The 24,869-nt window shown below is 41.4% G+C and overlaps 2 protein-coding genes across 3 annotated transcripts in view; one reads left to right on the top strand and one right to left on the bottom strand.

The window, feature by feature from the left end:
- Window positions 1–17,147, top strand: part of kmt2bb (lysine (K)-specific methyltransferase 2Bb) — a gene marked incomplete at its 5' end in the record, with an annotated part of 28,224 nt that extends 11,077 nt beyond the window's left edge. The window contains 18 exons of the mRNA XM_022202224.2: window positions 229–339; window positions 475–551; window positions 795–1,018; window positions 1,113–1,216; window positions 1,338–1,475; window positions 2,367–2,525; window positions 2,628–2,745; window positions 2,850–2,928; window positions 3,043–3,203; window positions 3,286–3,447; window positions 3,568–6,613; window positions 8,741–8,841; window positions 8,950–9,087; window positions 9,229–9,481; window positions 9,571–9,678; window positions 10,456–10,539; window positions 12,703–12,832; window positions 14,401–17,147. Coding sequence (XP_022057916.2) covers window positions 229–339; window positions 475–551; window positions 795–1,018; window positions 1,113–1,216; window positions 1,338–1,475; window positions 2,367–2,525; window positions 2,628–2,745; window positions 2,850–2,928; window positions 3,043–3,203; window positions 3,286–3,447; window positions 3,568–6,613; window positions 8,741–8,841; window positions 8,950–9,087; window positions 9,229–9,481; window positions 9,571–9,678; window positions 10,456–10,539; window positions 12,703–12,832; window positions 14,401–14,676 — 5,469 coding nt within the window. The remainder of the gene's footprint in view (window positions 1–228; window positions 340–474; window positions 552–794; window positions 1,019–1,112; window positions 1,217–1,337; window positions 1,476–2,366; window positions 2,526–2,627; window positions 2,746–2,849; window positions 2,929–3,042; window positions 3,204–3,285; window positions 3,448–3,567; window positions 6,614–8,740; window positions 8,842–8,949; window positions 9,088–9,228; window positions 9,482–9,570; window positions 9,679–10,455; window positions 10,540–12,702; window positions 12,833–14,400) is intronic.
- Window positions 17,148–17,824: 677 nt separating this feature from the next.
- On the bottom strand, window positions 17,825–24,305 carry igflr1 (IGF-like family receptor 1). 2 transcript variants are annotated; one of them, XM_022202222.2, is made up of 8 exons: window positions 24,125–24,305; window positions 23,859–24,051; window positions 23,520–23,547; window positions 23,384–23,437; window positions 21,640–21,706; window positions 21,476–21,556; window positions 19,962–20,066; window positions 17,825–19,507 (listed from the first exon to the last, which is right to left on the bottom strand). In XM_022202222.2, exons 1-8 carry the CDS (start codon window positions 24,207–24,209, stop codon window positions 19,200–19,202), a joined length of 921 nt encoding a protein of 306 aa, XP_022057914.1. In that variant the 5' UTR covers window positions 24,210–24,305; the 3' UTR covers window positions 17,825–19,199. The 2 variants fall into 2 exon arrangements, with proteins under 2 accessions (XP_022057914.1, XP_022057913.1); XM_022202221.2 differs by having other exon boundaries at window positions 21,640–21,712; window positions 24,125–24,303.
- Between the last annotated feature and the right edge of the window lie 564 nt (window positions 24,306–24,869).

Consider the following 24,869-nt stretch of genomic DNA (forward strand, 5'->3'; position numbering starts at 1 on the left):
TCTGATGTGCATGGACTCTGGTCACAGAGGATAATAAAATAAAGTAACAAAGAAGAGGACTCATAGTTTAATATTAGGCAGCTTACCGATTCTCACAAGTATAAAGTCCCAGCTTCTGCTTCCACATTAATGTGTAGTTTTGTGGGATACTGTGATTTTAGGAATACTGAAGTTTTATGCAAATATAAATGGCCACTAAATTATTGTTGTTCTTTCATTTTTTAATAGAAAATGTTCCATGAAGATGTGGTTCAGGTGGTACGAAAGAGGCTTGAGCAAGAGGATGATCTTCCAGAGGAGCGGAGACCCACCGCCCTAGCACGCTCGTACTACCTAAAGGTGCTGGAAATTACCCCAAATTGTCTCTAATGTGTTAACTTTTACATTGTTATCGTATGGGAATGTGGCACATAACACTTTCAGATATGCAGGTGAGTCAGCATTTATAACTGACTGATGATTTTTCTTCTGTAGCTCCTCGAGGAGGTATTTAATTGGTTCAACAGCCAAGACCCAAAGGTGTGGAACCCTTGTACCAAAGACTTGCCTGTGTGAGTATTGGTTACCATATACTGATTTGTACAGTGTGTTTATTTGAAATGTCCTCTGATCCATGCTAAAACCAATAGTGTGCATGCATTTTTAGCATTTGAGATGTTTACAACAACATAGTTCATCATTAGTATGCATTTAGTTGCTGCATACCTACTATTATTACATAGCCATATGTGCTGGTTTGTTTTTCTGTGGCATTGAAACTTATTAGTATTTAAACTCTGGAATTCTCTCTGTAGTGGGATGTTGTCCCATGCTGTTCATCCTCCTACAACGGAGCATGTTTACGCCCAGTGGCAGGAGAGAGAGGAGCTCCAGTCCAGGGCTCCACTGGGGCTCTTGCAGGAGGACAATGGGCAAAGCTTGGATATAAAAGAAGAGGAGGCAGTTTCTCCGATGTCTGGGGAGCCAACAAGCAGGAACTACTTCAAAGCCAGCAGGGCTGTCAGACTCAAATTCAAAGGTAATGTCGTCAGTTCAGGAAAGACAAGGAGAAAAGTACTTTTGATTTTGTGTGATGTTTTGCTTTGCCATTTAACTTTTGTACATTTGTGTAGGGAAAAGAGGCCGGCTTTCAAAAGCTGATCTAGACACTGGATGGTCTAAAGACGATGAGAGACAGTGCTCTTTGTGCCAAAAATATGGAGACCTCAAACCTAATGTGAGGATTGCATTGACTATGAAAGTGAACAGTGGCTGAGAGGATGTAGTAAACTCTTAATACTGCACATACAGCTTGTGTTGTTTACTTATTGGACGTTTTTTTTTGTGTTGTTCAACAGGAAGCAGGAAGGTTACTGTACTTGGGCCAAAATGAATGGGCACACGTCAACTGCTGTCTTTGGTCCGCGGAAGTTTTTGAAGAGGACAATGGCTCTCTGCTGCATGTGCACAGTGCCGTCACAAGGGGGCGCTTGATGGTTGGTTGAAATTTTGCTCATTTCATTTATTACTAGGAATATAGTCAGATTACGCTGGTAGTTGAGCATTTAACCCGCTTAACTTCAAACTGTCTCTGAGTATTTTCTGCTCTTGTCACATTTGCACTCAACATGGGCTCGTTTTGCAGTGAAATAAAAAGTCTTGCACTTTTTGACAACAGCACAACCATGACTGGAAGTGTAGAAATCCAAATGTCTTTTCTTCGGTATAATAAAATTCTAACACAGTGAATCAGTGTAGCAGGAAAAAAATGAAAGTTGAAATGATGTAATTGGTTAGAATACTATGGATATTTTACTACTTATATTTAAAATTAGTTTTTATACTTTTGTCTTTGTGCAAACAGCCAGCAGTTCATCCCATTTCAGCCAAAAACTCAGTAGATTATTTGTCATGTGGCTGTTGGTCACATCTGAGTCACTAATGGTTTCTCAGTTGCACTGACGAATGCAGTTTTTTGTTTATTTTTTGCAGAATTTGGTTAGAGCAAATGTGTGTTCAATGAAACATGCACAAAAAGTGATTTGGGGGAAATATGTAATTGGTTAAGTTTTCTAACTAAACAGCACATCATAGATGATGAGTTCAATGACTGTGGGAAAACTTCAGAGTATGGCAATTCTGTGTTTTTGGTTTGGTTTATTGCAGTTTCTGGCTTTGCTAAATTGTGTAATGTTGGCAATCTTTTAACATGCCTATCAAACTAGCTGTCAGGTTTTGGATTCAGAGGGTTTAAAACATACCAGATAAGATTACATCAGTTTGGTCAACTCATAGACAAAAGCTTTCTTGCAATTGCTGTTCCTTTGTTACTTAAACTCAAATGTAACATTTTACTCTTCACTCCATCCCAAATCCAATCCCATTAGCGATGTGAACGGTGCAACCAGACGGGTGCTACAGTTGGCTGCTGCCTGACATCTTGTCAAAGCAACTACCACTTCATGTGCGCCCGCTCCCGCCAGTGTGTGTTCCAAGATGACAAGAAGGTCTATTGCTACAAACATAGACATCTCATCAGCGGCAGGGTAAATTCCGCTCTTACACCGTTGTTCTTGCTTGATGTTGTAAAGATTTAGAATTTGAATCTTCTTGGATCGCATTTTTACATTGTTTTCTTTGTTGCATAGATGATAACCGGTCAAGAATTTGAAGTAAATCGTAGAGTGTATGTGGATTTTGAGGGAATCAGTCTCCGCAGAAAGTTCTTGACTGGACTGGAGCCAGAACTGATCAATGTGATGATTGGTAAGTCGGTTTCTTTTGGATAGTTTTCATGTTTCTCTCCTCACTGGCATTTCTTCGGATGAGCTTGTGTTATACTATTAACTGGTATGCACATTTTCACACAGGCTCCTTGCAGATTGACAGACTCGGTATACTGACAGAACTTTCTGCAAACAAAGGAAAATTGTTTCCTGTGGGTTTTCAGTAAGTTGCAGTTTCTGTTTTCAAACTTACTTCTATTTTTTTAAAAAAAAAATCATATTTGCAACATGAAAAGAAATGAACACTTTTAAAAATTAGATTTTATTCCCTCCTAAGGTCTTCTCGCTGGTACTGGAGTACAGTCAATCCTCTGCGTCGGTGCAAATACACATGTACAGTCCGGGAGGTCCGGCCCATTGTCCCAGAGAAACCTGTTGAGGAGATGCCAGACCAAGGCGACAATCACACCATCGCTCACAGCCCCTGTCCGCTCCCTGGTGCGTGTTTTACTATTGAGTGATTTACTTTGAATTGATAAAGATACTTGTAGTTTCATAAACTCTTTGTACAAATCTTCAGAGCCTGAAGCCCAAGAGACTGAGATGATAGAAGCCCAGCCCCCAGTGGAAGAAACTTTTGTCCCTCCCCTGAAGTCAGATCACGGTGCAAGGCCAAAGATTCCAAGCTATCCCCAACCCAGAAGACCAGCTGGGGGTTTGTCCCGACCTTTGCCATCGCCAGGTAAAACATAAGCTCACAGCTTTTTTTTGATAAAAGTCATTTAAATCCACCAGCAAACAATGTGTAAATCTAGTTACAGGCACACGTTTAAAGCTCTCATTAATTGTGTTTCCCACTTAGGGGCGGTCCCGTTGAAACCCCACCACATACTCACCATAAGTGATCTGGAAGAGACTCGAAGAGTTCGTCGCCACAGCCCTCACTCACAGACGACAGGCATGCGCTCTCACTTGTCTCCTCCTCCCCTGGGCCCCCTGCCTGGTCCAATCACCCTCCGTGCTGGAAAATCTTCCCTCCCCACCTCCCCACTGTTCCCACTTGGTGCTACAGACAACTTGATAAATTCTCCATCGTCCCGCCCAGCTGGAGGTAGAAGTGCTTCCTCAGTCCGATGCCCCGGGAATACAGTAACCCACTGTACCTCATCATTCTTTCCTCAGTCCCCCTGGCAGGAAAGTTCTGTTGGTCTGCCTTTCTCATCATCCATACAGCATTTACCCAGAACCCGACTGTCGTTTGATCTGAATCAGTCAGACTCAGTCGAGGTGCCGCACAACTTCTTAGCTTCGCCAGAGCCTGAGGATGTCTCCCCAGCTAATGGTACATCACCGCAGGGAGACCAGCAGAAGGATGAAGAAGAGTTTCCCTACAGTTCATTCCACAAGGATCCCAGCTTGAGTCTGGGCCAAGAGATGCGGACAGAACTTGAAATTGAGGAAACACTCCTGAATGAAGGAGTGGCAATGAACTGTGGGGGACAGATAGTGGTGGAAGGTGATGATCAAGAGGAATTCTGGGGAAGAACTCAAGAGGTGCACAAGAGGAAAACCCTTGTGGCCAATTTGCCACGGTCTGCAGCCTCAGCCAGGGATGACTTGGGCAACTCATCCTCTGATGATGACATGGAGCACTATTTTGACTTCTCGCGGACGATAGTCAGCTGCCCTGGATCAAAAGATCATTCTAAATCTCCTTCTTCTCCCTCTTCGAGGCCTTTGGCTCAGCTTGACGGGGTAGATGATGGTACAGAGAGTGATGCAAGTGTAGCGACCAACGATGATGCTCAGAAAGCTGATGGCTCCGGTCAAAATCAGATACAGGGCAAAAACACAAAAAATATAAACGCTCCTGGAGGCACAGAGGCTCAGAAATCATTGTCTGATGATAAGCAAACAGATTGTTCAACTGTCACCATGTCAGTTGCCGGAAAAGGTCCTACAGGTTCACCTAAAGATCCTCCTAAATCCAGTCACAGCTCTGGCACTCCTTTAGTAGATCAGGAGAGCATGCTTTCTACTCCAGCTGATAACAGTCTGTCTAACTTGCTTACAAAGGGGCCTGAGACGTCATATTCAGGGGAGTTATTGTTGGATTCCACTTTGCCGTTGGCTTCTGAAACACCCCTTGTTCTTGAGAGATGTGACAGTAGCCCACGTTTCACTGAGATGGTTCCAGTGCTACAAAATGCACATGAGACTCCACAGGTTGAAACTTGTAAAGTCCTGAACTCAGATCCTGACAGCAGCCACTTTGCATCATCAACTGAGGCATCTGCTGTATTGATGAACCACTTAACACCTAACACAAGTGAGCCCTCACTAGCAGATTCTGCTGTTAACGGTCAGGGCTCCCTGCTCGGTCTTCTTCAGCCCTCCCCGTTAAATACCACAGATGCACAAAACTCCTCCCAAGGCCTCGTAGACTCCCTCCAGATGTATTCCTGTTTACCAGGTTTCACTCAGCCTCCTCTAACAAGTATTACACTTCAGCCGGTCACAACTGCACAAGAGGCAACAGCCTTCACATCTGTGGAGTCGACTAAGCTAACAACTCTCAGTACAGTTGGAGACGTGACACAAGCACTGCTAAATGTTACCCCTCAGAATGACCTGGGGTTATCGGCTACGATAAGCACTTGCCTTCCAGCAGGAACTTGCGGTACAGTTTCTGTTCCCGTGTACTCCACACAAACACAGCCACTGGGTTCTACAGCCCTCACCATTGTTTCTTCCTCTGCTTCAATGCCGTCTCTTTCTGGACTGTCAACGCACTGTTCAGCCACTTCAGCGCCAGTACAAACCACCTCCACCCCTGTGATTTTAAATGGTTACAGCTCTTCATCTGTACAGAAGGAAGCTACATCTGGTCACACAATCTCCATCAATTTCTCCACACCCAGGACAGCTATAGAGCCTCAGCAGCCGGTGGTACCCCAGGCGCTACCTGGTCACGCTATTCTCACTGTAAAGGAGGTGGGAGGTCCCAATGTAGATCCCACACCACATGTCCTACTGGTGAACCGTCTCGGGCAGATCTTTGTGAAAAACCCAGAAAGCAACACTTTCCAGCTTCCCACTCCCAACTCCCCTTCCTATAACTGTGTCACTCAGATTGCCAGCCTTTTGCAGAGCAACGCACTTTCAGCCACACTGGCAGCAGCTGGTAATATGTCTGCTCCACCAGCCGGGGTCAACATGACACCAGCAGTTCCCCTGTCAGTCACACCTGCGGTTCAGAGCCCAGCCACTGTTACACAGCTGCTAACTCACAATAGCAACGGCGCGGTGGCATCGGTCAATGTAAAGAAGTCAAGAAAAAACACAAAAACATCAAAAGACGAAACTGTCCCAGAGGTAAGAAAGCCAAAGAAGAAGAAGGAGTCCAGCGCATCCAAAAAATCCAAGTCAGCCAAGTCCTCAGTGCAGCCTGCTCTGTCAGCTGAGAATCCTCCCACGAGTCCTGCTGAAAGTGCCCAAGCAATTATCAATCAAGCAATGGCAAGTAACTACACGCCCAAGTGGAGCGGGCTACGGACAATGAGCCCTTCCTCACTGGTTTTGCCTCCTGACCTGTTAATTGAACCAGAACCTCCGGTGTCATCTCGCTCTCCGTCACCAACATCAACACCAGCTCCCGTATCCCGCCCTCGCACCCACGTCCGGATGAAAAGAGTGTCTTCGCTTTCAGACCGCATCGTCACGAAGAAGTCTAAAGTGGATTTCCTGCAGCCAGAGCCCATCACTGAGGTGGAGGAGCGCCGCAGACCAGCCTTCCAGAGCATCTCCAGCAGAGCCTCCGGAGTTCGCATCAAGACCCCAACAGTGAAAGGAGTGCTGAACCTGGACGAGTTAAAGGAGGAGCGGATGAGCGATTCCGACAGCTCAGGGTAAGTTTTTGTTTATCGGAAGTACGACTGGAAACAACAGTTGTTGTCATAAAATCATTTTCTTTAAATTTGTTGTTCTGGCTTAGCAGCAATACAAACCTCGAAGACATTTAACCTGCTCATGTTTGTAGTGATGGTGTTTAGCACAGGAAACAATTAACCAATACTCAAAATAACTGCAGTTTACCTTTATTTCAATTCAGTAACTCAGCCGCTTGTTGTGGCTCTGCTCTTTAAAGTATTTTCCATTAGGTCCATTTCAAACAAAATTACTTCCAAATTTGAACAAATTCTGAACTCAAAACACATTAAGAGCTGTCATAATTTGAGCTGTCAATATTTGGTTTTCTTTCACATTTATATGACATTTTTCCAGTGATTTTCCGTATTGCATTTACTCTCACATGTTTTATGAAAAGGGTTAGGCATCAGGTTCCAAAGCTCTGATTCTAAAGGAATAATTAAGAAAGATCAGTTTGGATGCTATGTAATAATTCCTAAAAAAATGTAAACAGTGTACTGCATTGTACCACTATCAGCCTTGATCATTAGTTGTGAGCTGAGTGCATGCGTGTCTTTAAATCTCTGAATATTTTTGTCTTAATAAATCACGATCCCGACACAGCTGTTGCTGAGTTGCTTTGTTAGCAGGTAAACAGCCAATGTTGTGCAATTGGCTTTTACCACTTATCTTAATTTTGCAAATTCTACTACAAAACACTTGACTGAAACAGGATTAGACTCGTTATAGTTTCTCGTCTGTGACAGGAAACACAGCACGCAGACTCTGTGTAGCAAATACACTTATCTTGGCACGTCATCACTGATATCAGTAACCTCAGTACCCTTACACCTAAATTTACTCACTGTGGCTCTGCTCGGCTACATCTGTCACACATCAGGGGAGTCACTTCCCTCAACAAAACCTCTAGTGTACATCACTGCCTTAAAGAAAGGGTACGTACAGTCATTCTGTGCCTATATTAACTATACTTTAACTTTAATAATTGATATAATTATTAAGTGTTTGATACACAGCGCAGAGCTGTGGTATGCTTCACTCTAAAACAGAGCAGGATTTCACTCTTGTAGTAGACCTAACCACTCGCCCCTTTAAGAATCTAAATCAAGAAACAGACTTGTTGAAGAAAACTAATAATGCCCAACCGTCCAGACAAATACAGGGGTCCTCGACTTACCTCAAAGTTCCGTTCCTACGTATTGATATAAGTCAATTTTCACCGTAAATCGGAACTCCAGCGAAAATGTAAGCAAATCCGTTAGGTACATCGCAATATCAATTAGTTCTTTGGAAAAGTCATGAATACCAATGACCTTCATGCATGTATGAGTAATTTTACAAGAAGATAACAGAATATTGTAACGGACTGATATTGTTGTTGATGTTTCAGTGTTCATTGTTCAGTTCGAGATTTACCTAATGTCAGTGAACGTGCCATGTTTAGTTAGCTCACCTTGGATTGGCTGAGGGTCAGCAGTAGTGTGTGTGTGTTCTTGTACTTGCTACATTGTGAGAACCATTTTCTGCATTTAACTATCAAAGTGAGGACATTTTTACAAAGTGAGGACATTTTGGCCGGTCCTCACTTTGAAACATGAGCCATGTTTGAGGGTGAAGACTTGTTTTTCGAGAACAGGTATGAATTGAGGTTTAGTTAGGGTTAGGGTAAGGATTAAGTTTAGGCAATCAGTTGTGATAGTTAAGGTTAGGGTAAGGCTCTAGGAAATGGATTACACTTATGGATGTCCTCACTAAGATAGAAGTACAAACGTGTGTGTGTGTGTTGTTTCGTGCCGTGTCGGTAGCACCATGTGACGACGTAATCGTCCGATCCACACATCAAGTAATTCCATGTTACCAGTTCCGACATAGCGACAAAACGCCGTAGATCAGTGACTTCATATACCAAGGACCCCCTGTAGTGGATCAGTTTAGCAGGAGTATATTATCGTAGGAGTATATTACATGCATTGACAGTTTTACATGTAGCATGGTTAGCAGAGGAAAATGTTCCATAAAGCAAAATCAAATGTCAGATAAGTCGAGAAACAAATATTTGTATTATGAAACTTAAAAAAAAAACACTTCTGTGTTGTCTTTTCCAGGTCAGAGCCTTGGAATTATTTGTCTCAAGGTGAACAAGGCAAACAGCATGCATGGGAACCAGTGGGACACAGCACACTGACCGACTGGAAGAAATACTCTGGTACTCTTTTGTTTAAACTGCATCATTTCAGCAATGTCTGCAACATGCAACACTTACTGCAGTTAATGCCTTCAAGGACAAGCTGTACGAATTGTGTTTTTTGCTCAGGCGCTGCTTCTACCTCAGATGAAGAACCAACACCATCTGATGAGGACGAGGTTTGTCCAGCTAACAGAGACCAGCCACACTTACGGTTTGAGATAACCAGCGAGGATGGTTTCAGTGTGGAGGCGGACAGTATTGAAGGTAAGGAGTATATTGTAATAATAAAGGTCCTTCTAAAGCCTCCAAAAATTATCTAAAAGAGATTGTTGACATGGGAGTTCTCTTGCAATTTCTGTTCATTGTGTTCACCGAATGACTCCTGATTCTTGACTCTCTCTTCAGTGGCTTGGAAAGCGGTGATCGACGGGGTGCAGGAGGCACGAGCACTCGCACGGTTGAGGCCTCTGACTTTTCAGAGGATCACCGGCGGCCGTATGCTGGGTCTGGTCCACGACGCTGTGGTCTTCTTGCTGGAGCAACTTCAAGGGGCTCATCGCTGTCAGCGGCACGCCTTCCGATTCTTCAAACAGTTCAGCCAAGAGGACGACCTGCCTGTCAATCCCAGTGGCTGTGCCCGCTCTGAGCTCTACCTTAGGTGCGTTTAAGAGTTGCTGTTATTGGGAATTGTGAGTTACAAAAAGATGCTACTCATCTAGACCTAATGTCATTTTCTCTGTATTACAGGAAGTCTACATTTGACATCTTCAACTTCCTGGCTTCTCAGCACCGACAGCTTCCTGACATTGGGCCTTATGATGATGAGGAGGATGAGGTTCTCCTGAAGTCCACGAGGTCAGGCATTCACTCGTTTAGTTGTACTTCTTCTTTCCAAAAAATGTCTCTGCACGTTCAAAAACAACGAAAATGTTTTTTTCAACTTTAACTTCAAACAGTGCCCTGCGCACAAAGGCTTTTGCACAAAATTTTGCAGATTTCTTCCCTAAATATTGTAGCCATGCACCTAATTTGAGTTAACCCTTTAAGCTTCAGTGTACCGCCGGCGGTACACCTACTAATTTGCATAGGAATTTCAGGAATGTCCGACGGGTGCAAACGCGATTATACAAACACTATACACCGATGGAAAGCTTAGATTCTCATGAATCCGCCGGTATAAACCACTTTCAGATGCGATTACCACAGCGGGTGAGAAAAACACATTTGTCCGACAAAAACAAATATTCATCCATCCGTTCTCTATACACGGCTTCAAAGCACACAGCGCGACTCACATTTCCGGGTTTATTATTACACACAAAAAAAAAGATTCCACAAAAAACGGCCATAATCCAACCTTTTACATCAGATGACACAAGCCAGGAAACTATTTTGTCCAAAACATGTCCTGAAGTCGGTATAAAATCCCCGAATCGGTCGTTTTCAAGGAAATGCACCTCCCGATGCGCGTCCAATATTCCCCGTATTTTTCGTAATTTTTTTATTTAAAAATAGAATATTAGCGATTTTTTTGTACTGAAAACGGCTGGAATTGACTGAAGCTTAAAGGGTTAAGTACAAAGCAGAATAGTGTTGTATATGCTTTTAACTCATTTGTGCTTCTTCATTTAGGCGGGCTACTAGTTTGGAGTTGCCCATGGCTATGCGTTTCAGACATCTGGAAAGAACATCCAAGGAGGCTGTTGGAGTGTACAGGTTAGCTACATTTGCAAAATAACCACAATTCTATGTAGTAATGAAAATATTACATGTTGTGTGGACAGTAGAAAATACTAGAGTTGCTTTGAAGTCTTTTCAATGAGCTAGTGTTTCTAGTCATTCCTAGTATGCAAATTAAAACAGCACAATGGCAAAAATCTCAGTAAATGCATCATTCTGCAAACAAGCTGATAAACTTGTTTGTAATGAATCAAAATATTTGTGCATGTCCTGTTGTTGCAAACGAAGGAACAGCTGTGTAAGAAAATGGTTTGTCTGTTTGGAGTGGTGTCATGTTTCTGCACAGCACTGCTGCTTTCTGTTATTTTTATGTTACTGTATTTTAAAATGATGAACAAATTGTTTAAGCTCCTTAGTACAAGTCCAGTTAACTTGACATTTTAAGCCAGCGGTCACATTCATTTGAGAGAACTTTGTAAAAACAATGTCTGCGTTGATGACTCTGCTGAATATCAGTTACCAAACATTTGACTGTTATTTAAATGTCAGAGGCCATTCTTCCGTTCCAGAGTAGCAAAGATATTTTCAAAACAGTCTCCGTTTTAAAGATTTTTTAACCTCAGTTTCTGTTATCGTCAAATGACATTTAGTCATGGTCAAAACAGCCTTGACTTTTGAAGATAAATTTCCACTGTAGCTGCTGTGCCATCTGTAGATGAGATAACGGTTACAAGAGAGATGTGCATGTGCACTTAAATTTCATTGCAATTGCATCACATCCTAAGTCGATGCTGTCTATGTGTCAAATATGTCACTCCTGAAAGAATTTACAGTAACCTGTTTGTTTTTTGGTTTTGGTTAGATTTCCCGTGGAAACTTGGAAGATTAGATAGTATTTGAGGGAAAAAAACAATACAAAAATTCCAGAACATTTGTTCAGGCTTTGCAGCTGATATGGATAGAATCCTACCAAAACAATGACCGACCCAAACAACAAGCACTGACATGATTAGCGTACATGCATGAGTTCAGTTGATTTCATCATCCTTCAATATCCTGTATGTGACAGCTGCTTCCCACATTCAGCATCTGTTGTCTGCTAGGGAGTATTAAGAGGAAGCTGCACTCAGGGGGAAAAAAAATCTAGCAGAGACTTTGAAACAGACCCAGTCAAAACCAAACTATTAAAAACTCCGCAGCCTTGCTGGGAGGCCAATCTGGGTGCACACATACCTCATTTCCACATGGGAGTCAACTAAAACTCCCTTTCTTCCCATGATAGCCTTCGTCATTTATAATGTGTTTGCCAAATTGCTACTGTTTCTTCCAGCATTGCCTTGAATTGAACTTTTGTGGTAGATTTCCAAGAGACTGTGAGAATTGTGCACCAGAAAGTTAGAAAAACAAATGAGGTAACGTCTACAGGCTATTCCGTTGTTTGACGAAGTGAATAATCAAATTGTGTGAAGTCCCCAGTGGGTGGTGGTTTCTACACCGTTAAACAAAATATGTTACAAAAGTGACTGCACAAACGGCAGAGCAGCCTCCTCACTTCTTTCTTAGTATAGATAGTTGCTGTGGTCATGCTCCATGTGCATGTTCCGTAAAACTGGACTGAAGTTTCCAGACAGAAATACATTTCCTTGCTTTGCTCAAGAGGGGGCGTAGTTTATATATCCTAGAGAATTCTGGATATCCTTGAAAGGAGGCAGGAATCCCTTTTTAGTGTTCATATTCAGATAGTGTTTACCATGTTAGAATTCATGTTTACATTTAGTGATTACAAATACTCTCCACGTGAAGTAGTAAGGGGCAAATTCAAGCAACAACTATGCAGTATTGACAATGTACTGGTGTGTCTTTTTATGCACCTTTTAAGAGGAGGAAGGAGCATTTCTTTGTCTCAGGTTGGGGTCAGAGCGCATGGTCATTCTTAATAAGGGTCATGGTCCTTTCTCAAGGGCCCAACAGTGGCAGCGTGGCGGCGCTAAGGCTTGTACCGTCGACCTTCTGATTAGCTGTCTGGAACCTCAACCATCAGGCCACCACTGCTTCCCCAAAACTGCAAAGACTTCTAGAAAGTCATAGCAGAAACTGCCTGACTGTCTCACAGTGCTGATTAATCGTCACTTTTAAAATCTTGAGAAATTCCGGCAAATGAATTTGTGCGTTCTGACCACTCCTGTACATCTGCTGTAGGTCTGCTATCCACGGACGCGGTCTGTTCTGCAAGAGGAACATCGAAGCCGGGGAGATGGTCATCGAATACGCAGGCATCGTCATTCGCGCAGTGCTCACTGACAAACGGGAGAAGTACTACGACGGCAAGGTTTGTTGGCCACTCATTTTTTAAAATCAGTTTCATTCTAATTAAGATTGCCACAATTGTCTGTTTTTCTGTTATTTAGTCTGTACAGTATTTGACCAATCACGCGATTCGTTTACGTTCATTTTATTGTGACAAACTCTCTGTCATAGCATAGTGCAGCACAGTACAAAATGTTTACATATGAAAGACTTCAACACTACTGTAGTTTAACTGGCAACTCCATCATGATAAAAGGAGGGCTTATTATTTATGTTAGTAGGGCACGTTTAAAAGAAAGACAAGTTTCTGTTAAACTTTTTAACAAAATCAAAAAGTTCAGTCTGTATAATAAACACGTGCAGCATGGACATGGTGGATATTTTACAAGCGTGGAGCTGCTAAAGCAACTTCTTTTCTCCTTTTTGTGTAACATGTCTTAAACTTGCAGTTTTCACCTGTTGTGGGGTGATGCAGCTAAGATTTTATCAGTGCAGAGCAGCTGCTAGGGAGTGACAGCTGGTTAACAGGCAGCCTTAAAGGTCCTCATTTCAGTCCTTTTTTCATACTCCACTGAGAGCTTTACTTGAAAGTCAGCTTGATTAAAATACAACATATGTGATATCCACCTCAGGCCCACTGGATTGTAGATAAGTTATAGCTGACACGTTTGTTAACACAAGATTTACCAAAAATAAAACTTCTTGATTGTAATTGAAGTTTTGGAAGAATATTCCTAAACTTGAGTTTAGTTTAAAGAGGTGAATACAAAAAGCATTGATTAGATGTTTTCACGTTCAAAGGCATGTTTCACATTTTGTATTAACCACACAAGTCATGGCAAAATGAAACTTTGTCACTTCACAGAAAGAGTAGGAGAAAAGCAAACGGATGTAAAATGCATCCTGTCTGTTTGCTGTTGTGGTCTGCCACTGAAACTTGACAAATAGTGGCAACCTTCCTTATGTTCTGTGAGAGTTTGAGCTACTACCATCCTTTCAAAGCCTTGGGTCTTTCTAAACTTTTACTTGGAACCGAATCAGACTCTAGTGCCATTATCGTCTAAAACTGAAGTGCCGACTGCAGATGACCAAACACGATTGGTGTCATAATGAAACAATTCTGCAGTGATCCCGAAGAAAAGCATTAGTCACAATGAAAACCTTTCAGTAAAAGCATTTAGAAACTATTGATGTATTTCCTGGGGGTGGAACTAGTTACCAGAATCCCTTACATACTTTAAGGAAGGACTAAAAACCAACCCTCCCCTGAATACCTTTGTGCTTGACAGACTGCAAAAAACAAATTCTATTATCTCCTGCACTGCCCGTAGGCACCACAACCCTGTTATTACACTTTAAGTTGTTTTATGGCACTAATCCAGACACTTTTCTCCTGACAAGATCCTCGCTTGTGTTGTATCTGCTCTCAGATCTACGTCGCTTTAGATAAAACCATCTGCTGAATGACATGGTAGAACTGTAGAATGTCATCATCAACCCTGATTCCAACAGTGGTCAGCTGAGAAACTGACAGTTAAAGCTGAGAAATCATCTAGAATTGACCAACACGTTAAATTTCTGCCTTCACAGGGTATCGGCTGTTACATGTTCCGCATCGATGACTTTGACGTGGTGGACGCGACCATGCACGGCAACGCGGCGAGGTTCATCAACCACTCCTGCGAACCGAACTGCTACTCGCGAGTCATCAATGTGGAAGGCCGGAAGCATATCGTCATCTTTGCCCTTAGGAAAATCTACAGAGGAGAGGAGCTCACCTACGACTACAAGTTCCCCATCGAAGACGCCAGCAACAAACTCAACTGTAACTGCGGAGCCCGGCGATGCCGTCGTTTCCTCAACTAAGAGATCCCTCGGGTGAAAAAGGCAAAGGATCCTGTTTATTAGTAAGCCTTAAATTAAGGTGGCACTGGATGCGGCTTGGAGAGGCTGTGGTCAGTCTGCGCAGGAGGGGGAATTAGCCACTAAGGCCAGAAACAAATGGCTGGTAACAAGTAATATGTGGACATTTTACAGATCAGAGAGGAAGAGAACCAGCACAGAAAATTAGATATCTAAAGAGTTTCTTGCCTCATGTGTTCACGATGTACTTCTGCTTGAAAAGTCCAGATGTAGAGGTTGCAGCGCTTTGTCGCCATAGCAGCGATCGTTGCGGAGGAAGTGGTTTTAGTGTTGATGACAGCGGGACATGCAAAGCGTTTGAAAGGTGGGGATTTCCTGGATTTACATGGAAGACGCCAACAGAATTTCTGACACACACCAAGCCTTATATGTTTGAATCATTGCTGAATACCTATAGCTAAAACTTTGAGAGATTCCTTATATGTTTTATCCGTTTCTGGGGGGATACGTCTGTCTGTAGTACGCTTGTTATCATGATCGCTCCATCCTCTAGTGACAGGAACCTTGTAGTCCCATCCGTGCAGTGGTGAAGTCAGTTCTTGAGCCATACATTCACTCAAACCTTTATTTTGTGCGTTTTATCTGATTCAGCTCTTCTTATGTTGTTTTTTTCTCTGTAGACTTATTATTTTGTGTGAATAACAAAAACAACCATGGTGCTAAGCTTTGAAAGCTTTTGTCTTTAGTTGGACTAAGATGTCTTGCGAATCAGGAATCGTTTAGCTGTTTATTCACCCTGCTGAGATCTTAAATTTATGCACTCAAGCAGCACTCTTATCAGCGGAATATTTAGTGACTGCTAAGTTTCACATTTAGTGTCGTCAGTCTGCTATTTTCACCTACTCTCTTCTTGTGTCGAGTTTAAAATCGGTGTACTGGTTGCAGTCAGTAACACATTGTCATAGTTCTAAAGGCCCAAACATGTCTTGAAGACGTGTTGGTTTTTTTTTCTTGATGTACAGTGTATGTAGCAAACACTACCCAAGCCAAAAGCGAAGATTTGTGGTGAATATCAGTTTTTTAAATATCTATTTTATTACTCTCATAGCAGATGCTCATTACCTATTGCAATAAGACTTTGCTGCCCTACAGTTGCACATAAATAAGCATCAAACATACAAATTATCTTTGTGAAACCTGCTACAGTTTCTCTTAATCAGGGAGAGCACTGGTATAAAGCATTGCTACTGAGTGTGTACGTTCAGCTCCTCCTGCACCAGGCAAGTTGAGAACATAGACTTTTGGGGGTGTTGCCGTCGCAGGAAACGGTCGGCCTGACGCGGAGCTGACAGAATGCATTCAGCACCTTTAAAATATTGTTTAATGTCGTCGTGAGTTGATGTTCAGTGCCGTCATTGACAAGGCTAATTGAATTCACACACTGTTCAAATTGGTAGTTCTATTTATTCATGTTTTGATTTATGTTTTTAATGGTGGAAAAGAAAAACGACAAAAAAAAAAAATACGGTTGTGCTGTGTGTAATTGGTGGCGGTCTAGTGTATTTCCCCCAATTTGTGTCCTTCGTTTTGTTTACAAATGATGTCTTTGGTTTCACTAATTTACTTGAATTGTTTTTCTTCGGAGCAGTCGTGTCATGCGTTTAAGCCTTTATGACAGAAATTGTTCGAAAGCAGGTATTTTTAAAAGAAGCCTTTTTATTTGATTTTTTTTTTGTTACGGTAGATTACTGACGTTCTTAAAATCAGCCACAGGAGTAAAGTGAGCACTGTTTTGCCTATTCAAGCCCATGATCATGTTTTATTTTCTCCCCTATCCCTTTGTCTCCCAACTTAATAGAGCAAATTAACATCACCTTTGTCTTTATCTTAGCCCCCTTTTTCCCCTCTTTGCATGTCCAATCACTGGGATGGAGCCCAGATTAACTTGTGTCAATCACCTTAGCTGACGACAAGAGCAGAGTCACTCCCAACTCCTTGCAAGGATTCTACCTCAGCTGTTTAGACAGATGTTTGGGAATACTGATGCAAAAAGAGAGGATGATGATTTAAGAATAGCTTGGTTTTAATATCCTGTATGCGTGCGTGTGTGTTTGTTATTTTGTGTGCATGTGCGTGTGTGCGCGATGAAGGATGCAAGCACTAGTCAAAACCTGAAGTTATCATGACCATCTCTCCCAGAATCTGTTAAGAAAGCTGTATGTTATATATACACACATATATATATAAATATATAAATATATATATATATAGTAGGGTTATTTTAAAGTAAGTGTAAAAGACATAAAAACGAGAAAATATGTGCTCTTTAAATTTACGTCTTTGTTACCATGTACAAATAAACCCTGAGTTTGTAAATATTTGTATACATATTTCTAAACCTGTTTAATTTTTCTATGCACTTTTTTATTTATAATGTTATTTGCTTAATAAAGATGTTAAGATGTTTGAACAAATTTCTTTTTTTCTATTATGAAATGGTTGAAGTAGAAAATTATTGGTATTGCACAGCAGTAATCATTGATTGAAATGGTACAAACGGCTTCATTATTACAGTAAATCGTGGATGAAGATGCTCTTAAAAGATTCTAATAGTGGAGCAATCTGGAATTTTATTGGCAAAAGAAGGTGAAGTGCTCTCTGCGAAAAAGGGAAACATTTGATCTCATTAAGCGCATGAATTTCGTTAACTGAAAGCACAAAGAAGTCTAAAATAGTTTGTACTGGCAGTTCTTGCAGCTTCAGAGACAGTCAGTGTGAATCTATTGATGCTGAGCCAAACTTGAACTGAGCAGCAGTTCAGAGTAGCTGCCAAGTGATTCCTTTTTTTGATGTTCTTTGTGCACATATTAAGCAAATCAAGTCGGAAAAAGCAGTGATTTCGTCTAGCGCATTTCCCCAAAAACTGGGGAGAATGCAAAAGACAATTCTTTAGAGAGTCTCAGATATTGTGAGTCTTTGTCCTTAGAATAGATCCTTCATCTGTTGCTGTGATCAGTAAACTCAACATGCCCTGTGCACTTTTGTGCTCCATTCAATGAGGTCAGGAAGCCTCATTTTTGCCTGATTCTTTATGAAATCCTGGAATTAGCTCAACATGTACCAGTAGACCACATGATATTACAAAAGAACATTATGTTGCAAAATGTTTTATTGTGAAATGATTTTTTTTTTTTAAAACACGTGAACTTTCACAAGACTACTTGAAAAACACTGTTTGGCAAGAATGAATGATGCTAGAAAGATTGTGGTGATTTTGTAGGGAGGGGAATCTGCAGTACAGTACTTCGCCAAGGCTGCTCAGTCGTATGATTTCCAGTGGATGAAATCTACGGGAATTGATGGGACATGGAAATAAGCCCACAATTTAATCAATTGTTCCTTGAATCTTTTCCGATGGATAAGTCCTGATTTGTAGGAGGATGGTAGTCATGTGATCGTCAGCAGGCAGCTGACGTAGTGTTCACTTGTCATAGAGTGACACTGTTCCGCTATCTCATAATACAGAAATCTTTAACAAATCCTTGGATCCAGACTATAAGCGACATCACTGCCAAAATCTAATCACTTGGTCCTTGTGTCCTTTCTTGCCTTCCCTGAAAATATCATCCAGATCTGTCAGTTTGTTTTTGAGTAATGTTGCTAACAGACAGACAGACAGACAGACAGACAAACATACGCTGATCGTCACATAGCTCCGCCGCGTTCCTTGGCAGAGTAATAATTTCTAAAAAGCTGGAAAAAAAAAGATGCACAGAACTTTACTAATACTGTGAAACACTGGCAGTCATGCAAAACAGTTTTTGCTTTGGATTGGGGTTTTGTTCTGATGATTCATTTGTGAGTGCTTCATGTTGTGCCAACGACTGCATGACACTGCTCACGGAGAACCTGCTGATTTAGTCAATGTCATCCTTTCTGAAGCCAAAATACTTCCAGCCAGCTGACTTGGCATTTCCTTTTAACTTGCTTTTTAGTATTTCCATCCTGTTCCTCATTTCACTGACGTCACATGCATGTGAGCGAGCAAAAAAACTCAACCAATCAAAAGCCCTTGAAAATGCAGTAAATGATGTTCTTTAAGACAGGTAGCAAAAAAAAGCTGCAAATTGTTTTGGCAAATTTAGTTTTTGGACCAATATCGGTGCTTATATATGTTAGAAAACCTTCATGAAATCATTTCATACAGCTCAAAGAATGTCACTGCAGTAATGCGATTCTATGCAGTTCAGACTTGTGCTGACTGCAAAGTGATATAAAAACATTACCAGCTCTGGCCTAGTGTGATTGTCATTGTGTTACGAAAAAGTGACACAGATGAAGGCAACATGTTAAGCAGTGCAAATCTGCCTTAAGTCACACTGCAATATTGGGATCTGCTGAAGCAATCTGTCATGTAGCCCTGATTTACAATGCAGAATCTGACACAATCAGAAAAAAGTTATAATGTCTACATCTTGCACAACTTTCTGCAGTCGGGTGAAGTAACTACTATACCCCAGTTTCATTCATCTCAGTTTGGCGAGAGCAGTGATGGCGTCATTGCGCTCCATATGTCTGAGCAGCTTCGCCAGGTGGCCGACAGTCCACTCGGGGTTCTTGCTGGTCACCGCCTCCAGCAGAGCTTTCAGGGGGCTCTTGCTCTCCCTCATGGAGTAGGTGTAGGTCACCCAGGGGGAGGGGAAGGAGCAGAGCGAAGCCAGATGTTTGGTGTTCTTTATTCCTTGGCTTTCTGGATCCAGCAAAATCACCAACTCCTCCAAGACATCCAGGTTGTCCAGCACCGTCTGCAAAGGTGCTGACAGGATGTTGTGATCTGCATCCAAACGAGATGCGACACATTAGAACCAGAGAGCAGCACAAGAAAAAGAGCTGGTGCTGAAGGGCACGCAGATGTTTCTAATTACGATGAACCTGTTGTAAGCAATTTACAGGAAGTCATGGGTGTGGGATTTGTTTAAAACACTGGGTGAGACAAAATAAATGAAGTGTGTGTGTGTGTTTAGTGTTTGTGGAAATTGTTAACATCAAACGTGATTTCCTGCAGTCTGGTGAATTTTTCTGCAACAGCATCTGACTTCTTTGCACGCAATACTGCAGCTGTTACACTTAAAGCTGTCTTTCATGTCTTCACTGATGCACACGTTTTTAACAATGAGGAGGGGTTAATCACCTGCAAACCCAGCAAAATCTCTGCCTCTGTAGGACATCCTAAGTAATAATGAAAAACTAAAGCCAGACATTGTGGGATAACCATCCTTTCCACTCACTGAGAATGTCCTCCAGGTCATTGTCACAAGCCGGAGTGGGAAGAGGAGAGAAGCCTGGATTGACATAAGACGGTCTTCTGTTAAAACCAATCACTGTACGTTGTCCTGAAGGCAGGAGAGAGACACACACACTGTTAAAATCAGCATCAGAATCAAATTTGCCAACCAGCCAGCCAATTATAAACTTTATTGCTCTCTAAAAAAAAAGGCAGTGGTCAGTGTGTCATCATTTTTCCAGTCTGTTATTTCATCATGAAAGACTTTTAGCCCTTTTTAGACCAACGATGCACAATATTGCTGCCTCATCATTCTGTTAAACAGATGACATCCTGCCACTCACACATGATTCCCTCTGTAATGAATGTTCCCTATGCACCACAGCGACACGTCAGATTACACAGAACATCAAGTGGTATATATTTAGATTGATGCACTCATAATTAAAAGACTAAATCTGTTTCTTCTCCTTATGGCTGTTTCGGTTCCACATTGTCTCTTAGCAAAGTTTATTTTTATCTAAAGCTCTTTGTTAACAATCAAAATTTGCTCCCATATGACCAAATGTAAAACTGTGTTGTCTCCTCACAGCTCTTCATGTGCAATAACTTCATGTTAACACGGGTCTTCTTTCTTAATAATGCTTTTGACTGCAATAACAGAAATGCTAGGGACATGATTCTCCATGTCCTATCTGTACACATGCATATTTAAATTCACCAATATTACATTTGTACATATCTATAAGTCAATATATCATGCCTTGTACATTGTCTTCTTCATATCTTTCATTTTTAGGCTAATTGTACTCTTTCAGTTCTGACCATTGTTTACAATTTCTTTTGTCACCAGAGTCTAACTGCCAAAACACTGAAACAACCTTTAGTTAATTTCCCCTTATAACAATATATATAATTTCCCCTTTCGTTTGAACCAGTGGCCTAGTTTATCTATGAGGTACGAAACGTTCAAATTTCTGTCCATGTGTTGCGATAATCTCATCCTACTATTACAAGCAGTAAAAGTATAGGAAAGACTTGAATCGCAGTGCAGTTTTATTTCCGTGGACATTTAAGTCTGCAATGAATGTAAAGTAACAGTGCAAAGAGAATGAGAAAGGCACACAAACTGTACCTTTTGCACTCTCTGTGATGCTTTTGGGGTTGAAATGTGGAAAAACCCTTGTCCAGAATAAACAACTCAAAGAATGCAGCTTGTGTGTGCCAGCGCATAAATGTAGGTCAGGGTTGTGTTGACCTAGTAAGGTTTTGCTGCAATCTGTGCCACAATCGCACGTCTGGAGAATATTATTTTCGAGCCTTGACCTCCCTGTAGCACTAAAAACTACATCTCCTGTGGTTTAGGTATTTGACATATCCACATTGGGATTTTGAAGATATTTTGATAAATTGTTCACCCCTAACATTCAGCGAACAAAAACAAATGCGCGTCTGAAATGGGCTTTTGTTTATGCTCATTTAACTTTGTTCAACCCTTTGCTTTCAAATTACACAAACCTCTTTTCCGTTTCATGTTGAGTATGAAAGCCAATGAGGCTGCAAGCATGATGAAAATTAGGATGGCTAACGGTGCTGCCCCTGCAAAAACAGCAAACGTCAAGGTTAAATATGGATTTCGATGACGAAATGTGTCCTTGTTAAATATTTAGGTGCATACTTACATGCTACATGAGGTATAGTTGGTGTAGTCCCTTCTTTTGTTGGGAATGACTTTTCCATGTCCTTAGCCTGAAACTAGAAAAAATTAACCCTTTTGAAAAAATGAGCTGTATCTGCTCTAAAGGCTGAATTAAGACTCTGTTTTAATTCTGTTACATGTTATGCTTTAAAGGTCCCAAATGCTGAAAATCCATTTACCAGTATATTGTATTTTGAGATTCATGTAAACTTGGAGGTAAAAGATGCCACGTTGCCCTTGTGCGACTAGATACCCTTCCAGCTTCACAGACAAATCAGAGTTTTACTGAACTGCTATAATTCCAGCTGAACAACCACCAGCTGCCTCTCAGTCCACCAGGTTTATCTACTATCTAGAGCTGCTTCTGCCAACTCTAAAATGTCTAAGTGATGAGCAAGACGCACTGAATGTTCTGCTGTTGGCTGCAAGAGAGAACACAAGAGCACTGATGCACTCCCAGCGTCTGAGCAACTGAAGATCTAGTGCAGGGTGTCGAACTCATTTTAGTTCAGGGGCCACATACAACCCAACTGCTGCTGCCTTGTTCTTGTACCAATAGGTGTCAACAAAAAAACTTATATATGACTGCTTTGCACACACTTGGCATTCTCTCCATGAGCTTCATGAGGTAGTAGTTTTCCAACAGTCTTGAAGGAGGTCCCAGAGATGCTGAGCACTTGTTGACCCTTTTGCTCTCACTCTGCGGTCCATCTCATCCCAAACTATGTGGACTGGCTTTAGGTCAGGTGACTATGGAGGCCAGGTCATCTGACGCAGCACTCCATCACTCTCCTTCTTGGTCAAATAGCCCTTAGGATTCATCATTTCTCTTTATTTAGCTATGGCTTCTAACAGTTGTCTGATAGGGCTGTCAACTGTGTACTAACCTGACCTCTGCACAACACAACTGATGGTCCCAGTCCCATTAAGAAGTCAAAAAATTCCACAAATTATCATTGACAAGGCACATCCATGAGGTGAAAACTATTTCAGGTGACTACCTCATGAAGCTCAGTGAGAGAATGCCAAGAGTGTTTAAAGCAGTGAATCTAAAATATATAACATGTTTTGACTTATTTCACAGAAATTTATTTACTACATAATTGCATACATGTTCATTCATATAGACACACACACACACACACACACACACACACACACACACACACACACACAATCTTGTACTTCTATCTTAGTGAGGACATCCGTAGGCGTAATGCATTTCCTAGAACTTACCCTAACCTTAACCATCACAACTGATTGCCTAAACTTAATCCTTACCCTAACCCTAACCAAACCTCAATTCATACCTGTTCTCTAAAAACAAGTCTTCACCCTCAAACATGGCTGTTTCAAAGTGAGGACCGGCCAAAATGTCCTCACTTTGTAAAAATGTCCTCACTTTGATAGTTAAATGCAGAAAGTGGTCCTCACAATGTAGCAAGTACAAGTACACACACACACACACACACACACATACAAGATTTCATAGCAGCTTTGAGCAGATGAGCAGACAGACTAATGATGAATTTAAAGCAGAATGGAGTTCATTACATGATCAGTTTTGCAGTGTTCACTCGCTACAATTATCAATTAAAAAAAAATCATTTATTCACTGGAAATGAGGGAGGTGGCTTCACTTATGTATTTCCCACAGTAAGACTTGATGTAATAGCTCCTGCTTTCATCAAGGTTTATTTTGCATTCTTAAAAATGATATGGATTACCGTTGATGCATTGGTGGAAGGAGCTGGAACATATTGAGTAGTTACTGGTGGTGTCTGTAGGGGAAGAGAAGCTCTGGTTAAGGAATTCGAAAATGACTTAAAGCTTGATTTTCATTTTTCAAATGAGCCCACTTACTGTGACAGGAACTGTGGTCGTCCAGCTTCTGTAGAAATACAGAAAAAAAAAAGACAAATGCTACAATACCGCAGAGTGCGTCTTTATGCGTAAAACGTCAAAAGCTGTCGTGCTTAGGTGGGATTATCAGTGACACTGTCAACTTTGTCACGCCGATTAATAAATGAATAAATAAATAAATGTAAATCATCCTCCAACGTCGCAGGAGAACACAAAAGCCCCTATGCGTCTGAGTCTGCTCAGGTTGACGCACACTTTCCATTTAACCGTGGGACTTTCTGTCTGGCAGGTGGTATTACGCAGTTTTCCGCAGTATAATTAACAATAATACTTTCTCACCTCATGTCGGAACAAACGGTGTCAGTCGTTGCGTTGCATTGTGTCAAGGTAACGTGTCCAGAAGCGCACATGGAACAGGGTTTACAGTCCGGGCTGCTGCCGTCATTGAAAGTGTTGGGTTTGCACTGTATGTATGGAGGTCCGTGTGACGATCCATGATCATCATGTCCACAATGATCGGTTACTTGAAACCCTACATTAATTAATAATATAATAGGTATAATATAATACAATACAATACAATACAATATAATATTTTGACCCACCTGCTCTTATCTTGCACAAAATGCAAACACCACTGGTCGGGTCCCAGCGCGTTTTCAGATCAGGGCACTTTTTAACGCGTCCCATCTTCGATATACTGAACTCAAAAATCCAATACTCTTTGCAAAGCACCACCTCCTCCAAACTCACGCTGAAGTATACAAGGTGGGTGCATGAGTTTGCATCATATAAAGTCAGCGGAAGGAGGAGACAGTTTTTTGGGGTGGCCAAAACTTGTAGGCAGCATAGGCTTTTATGTAATTCTTAGTGGAATGTAATCTAGAAGAGTTGCTAAAGGAAAGCTTTTTTTTAGTTGCTGATGAAGCTCAAGTGGTAATTACAATTTAAATTACATGAGGTTAGAAATTTTATGGGGAAAAATGTCCCTTTTCTGCTCATGACACTACTTGAGATATTGCACTATATGCATCCATCCATCCATCCATCCATCCATCCATCCATCCATCCATCCATCAGCCATCCATCCATCAGCCATCTGCCATCCATCCATCCATGCACAGGCATATATCCATTCATCCATTGCTTCTGTCTTTTGATGCAGCTTTTGTCAGTCCCAAATTGTTTAGCAGTTTGCACAACTTATTCCACACTTCTTCCAAGTGGGTTTCATCTCTGCAGTCCTAAAGAGTTTCTTCAACCAAATCCACATCTAAATCTAAATCAAGCACACTATAACTAATAGAAACACATAAACACATTACTTTTTTTTTTTTTTTTTACATATAA

The sequence above is a fragment of the Acanthochromis polyacanthus genome, chromosome 12 (assembly GCF_021347895.1).
Source record: "Acanthochromis polyacanthus isolate Apoly-LR-REF ecotype Palm Island chromosome 12, KAUST_Apoly_ChrSc, whole genome shotgun sequence".
Lineage (NCBI taxonomy): Eukaryota > Metazoa > Chordata > Actinopteri > Pomacentridae > Acanthochromis > Acanthochromis polyacanthus.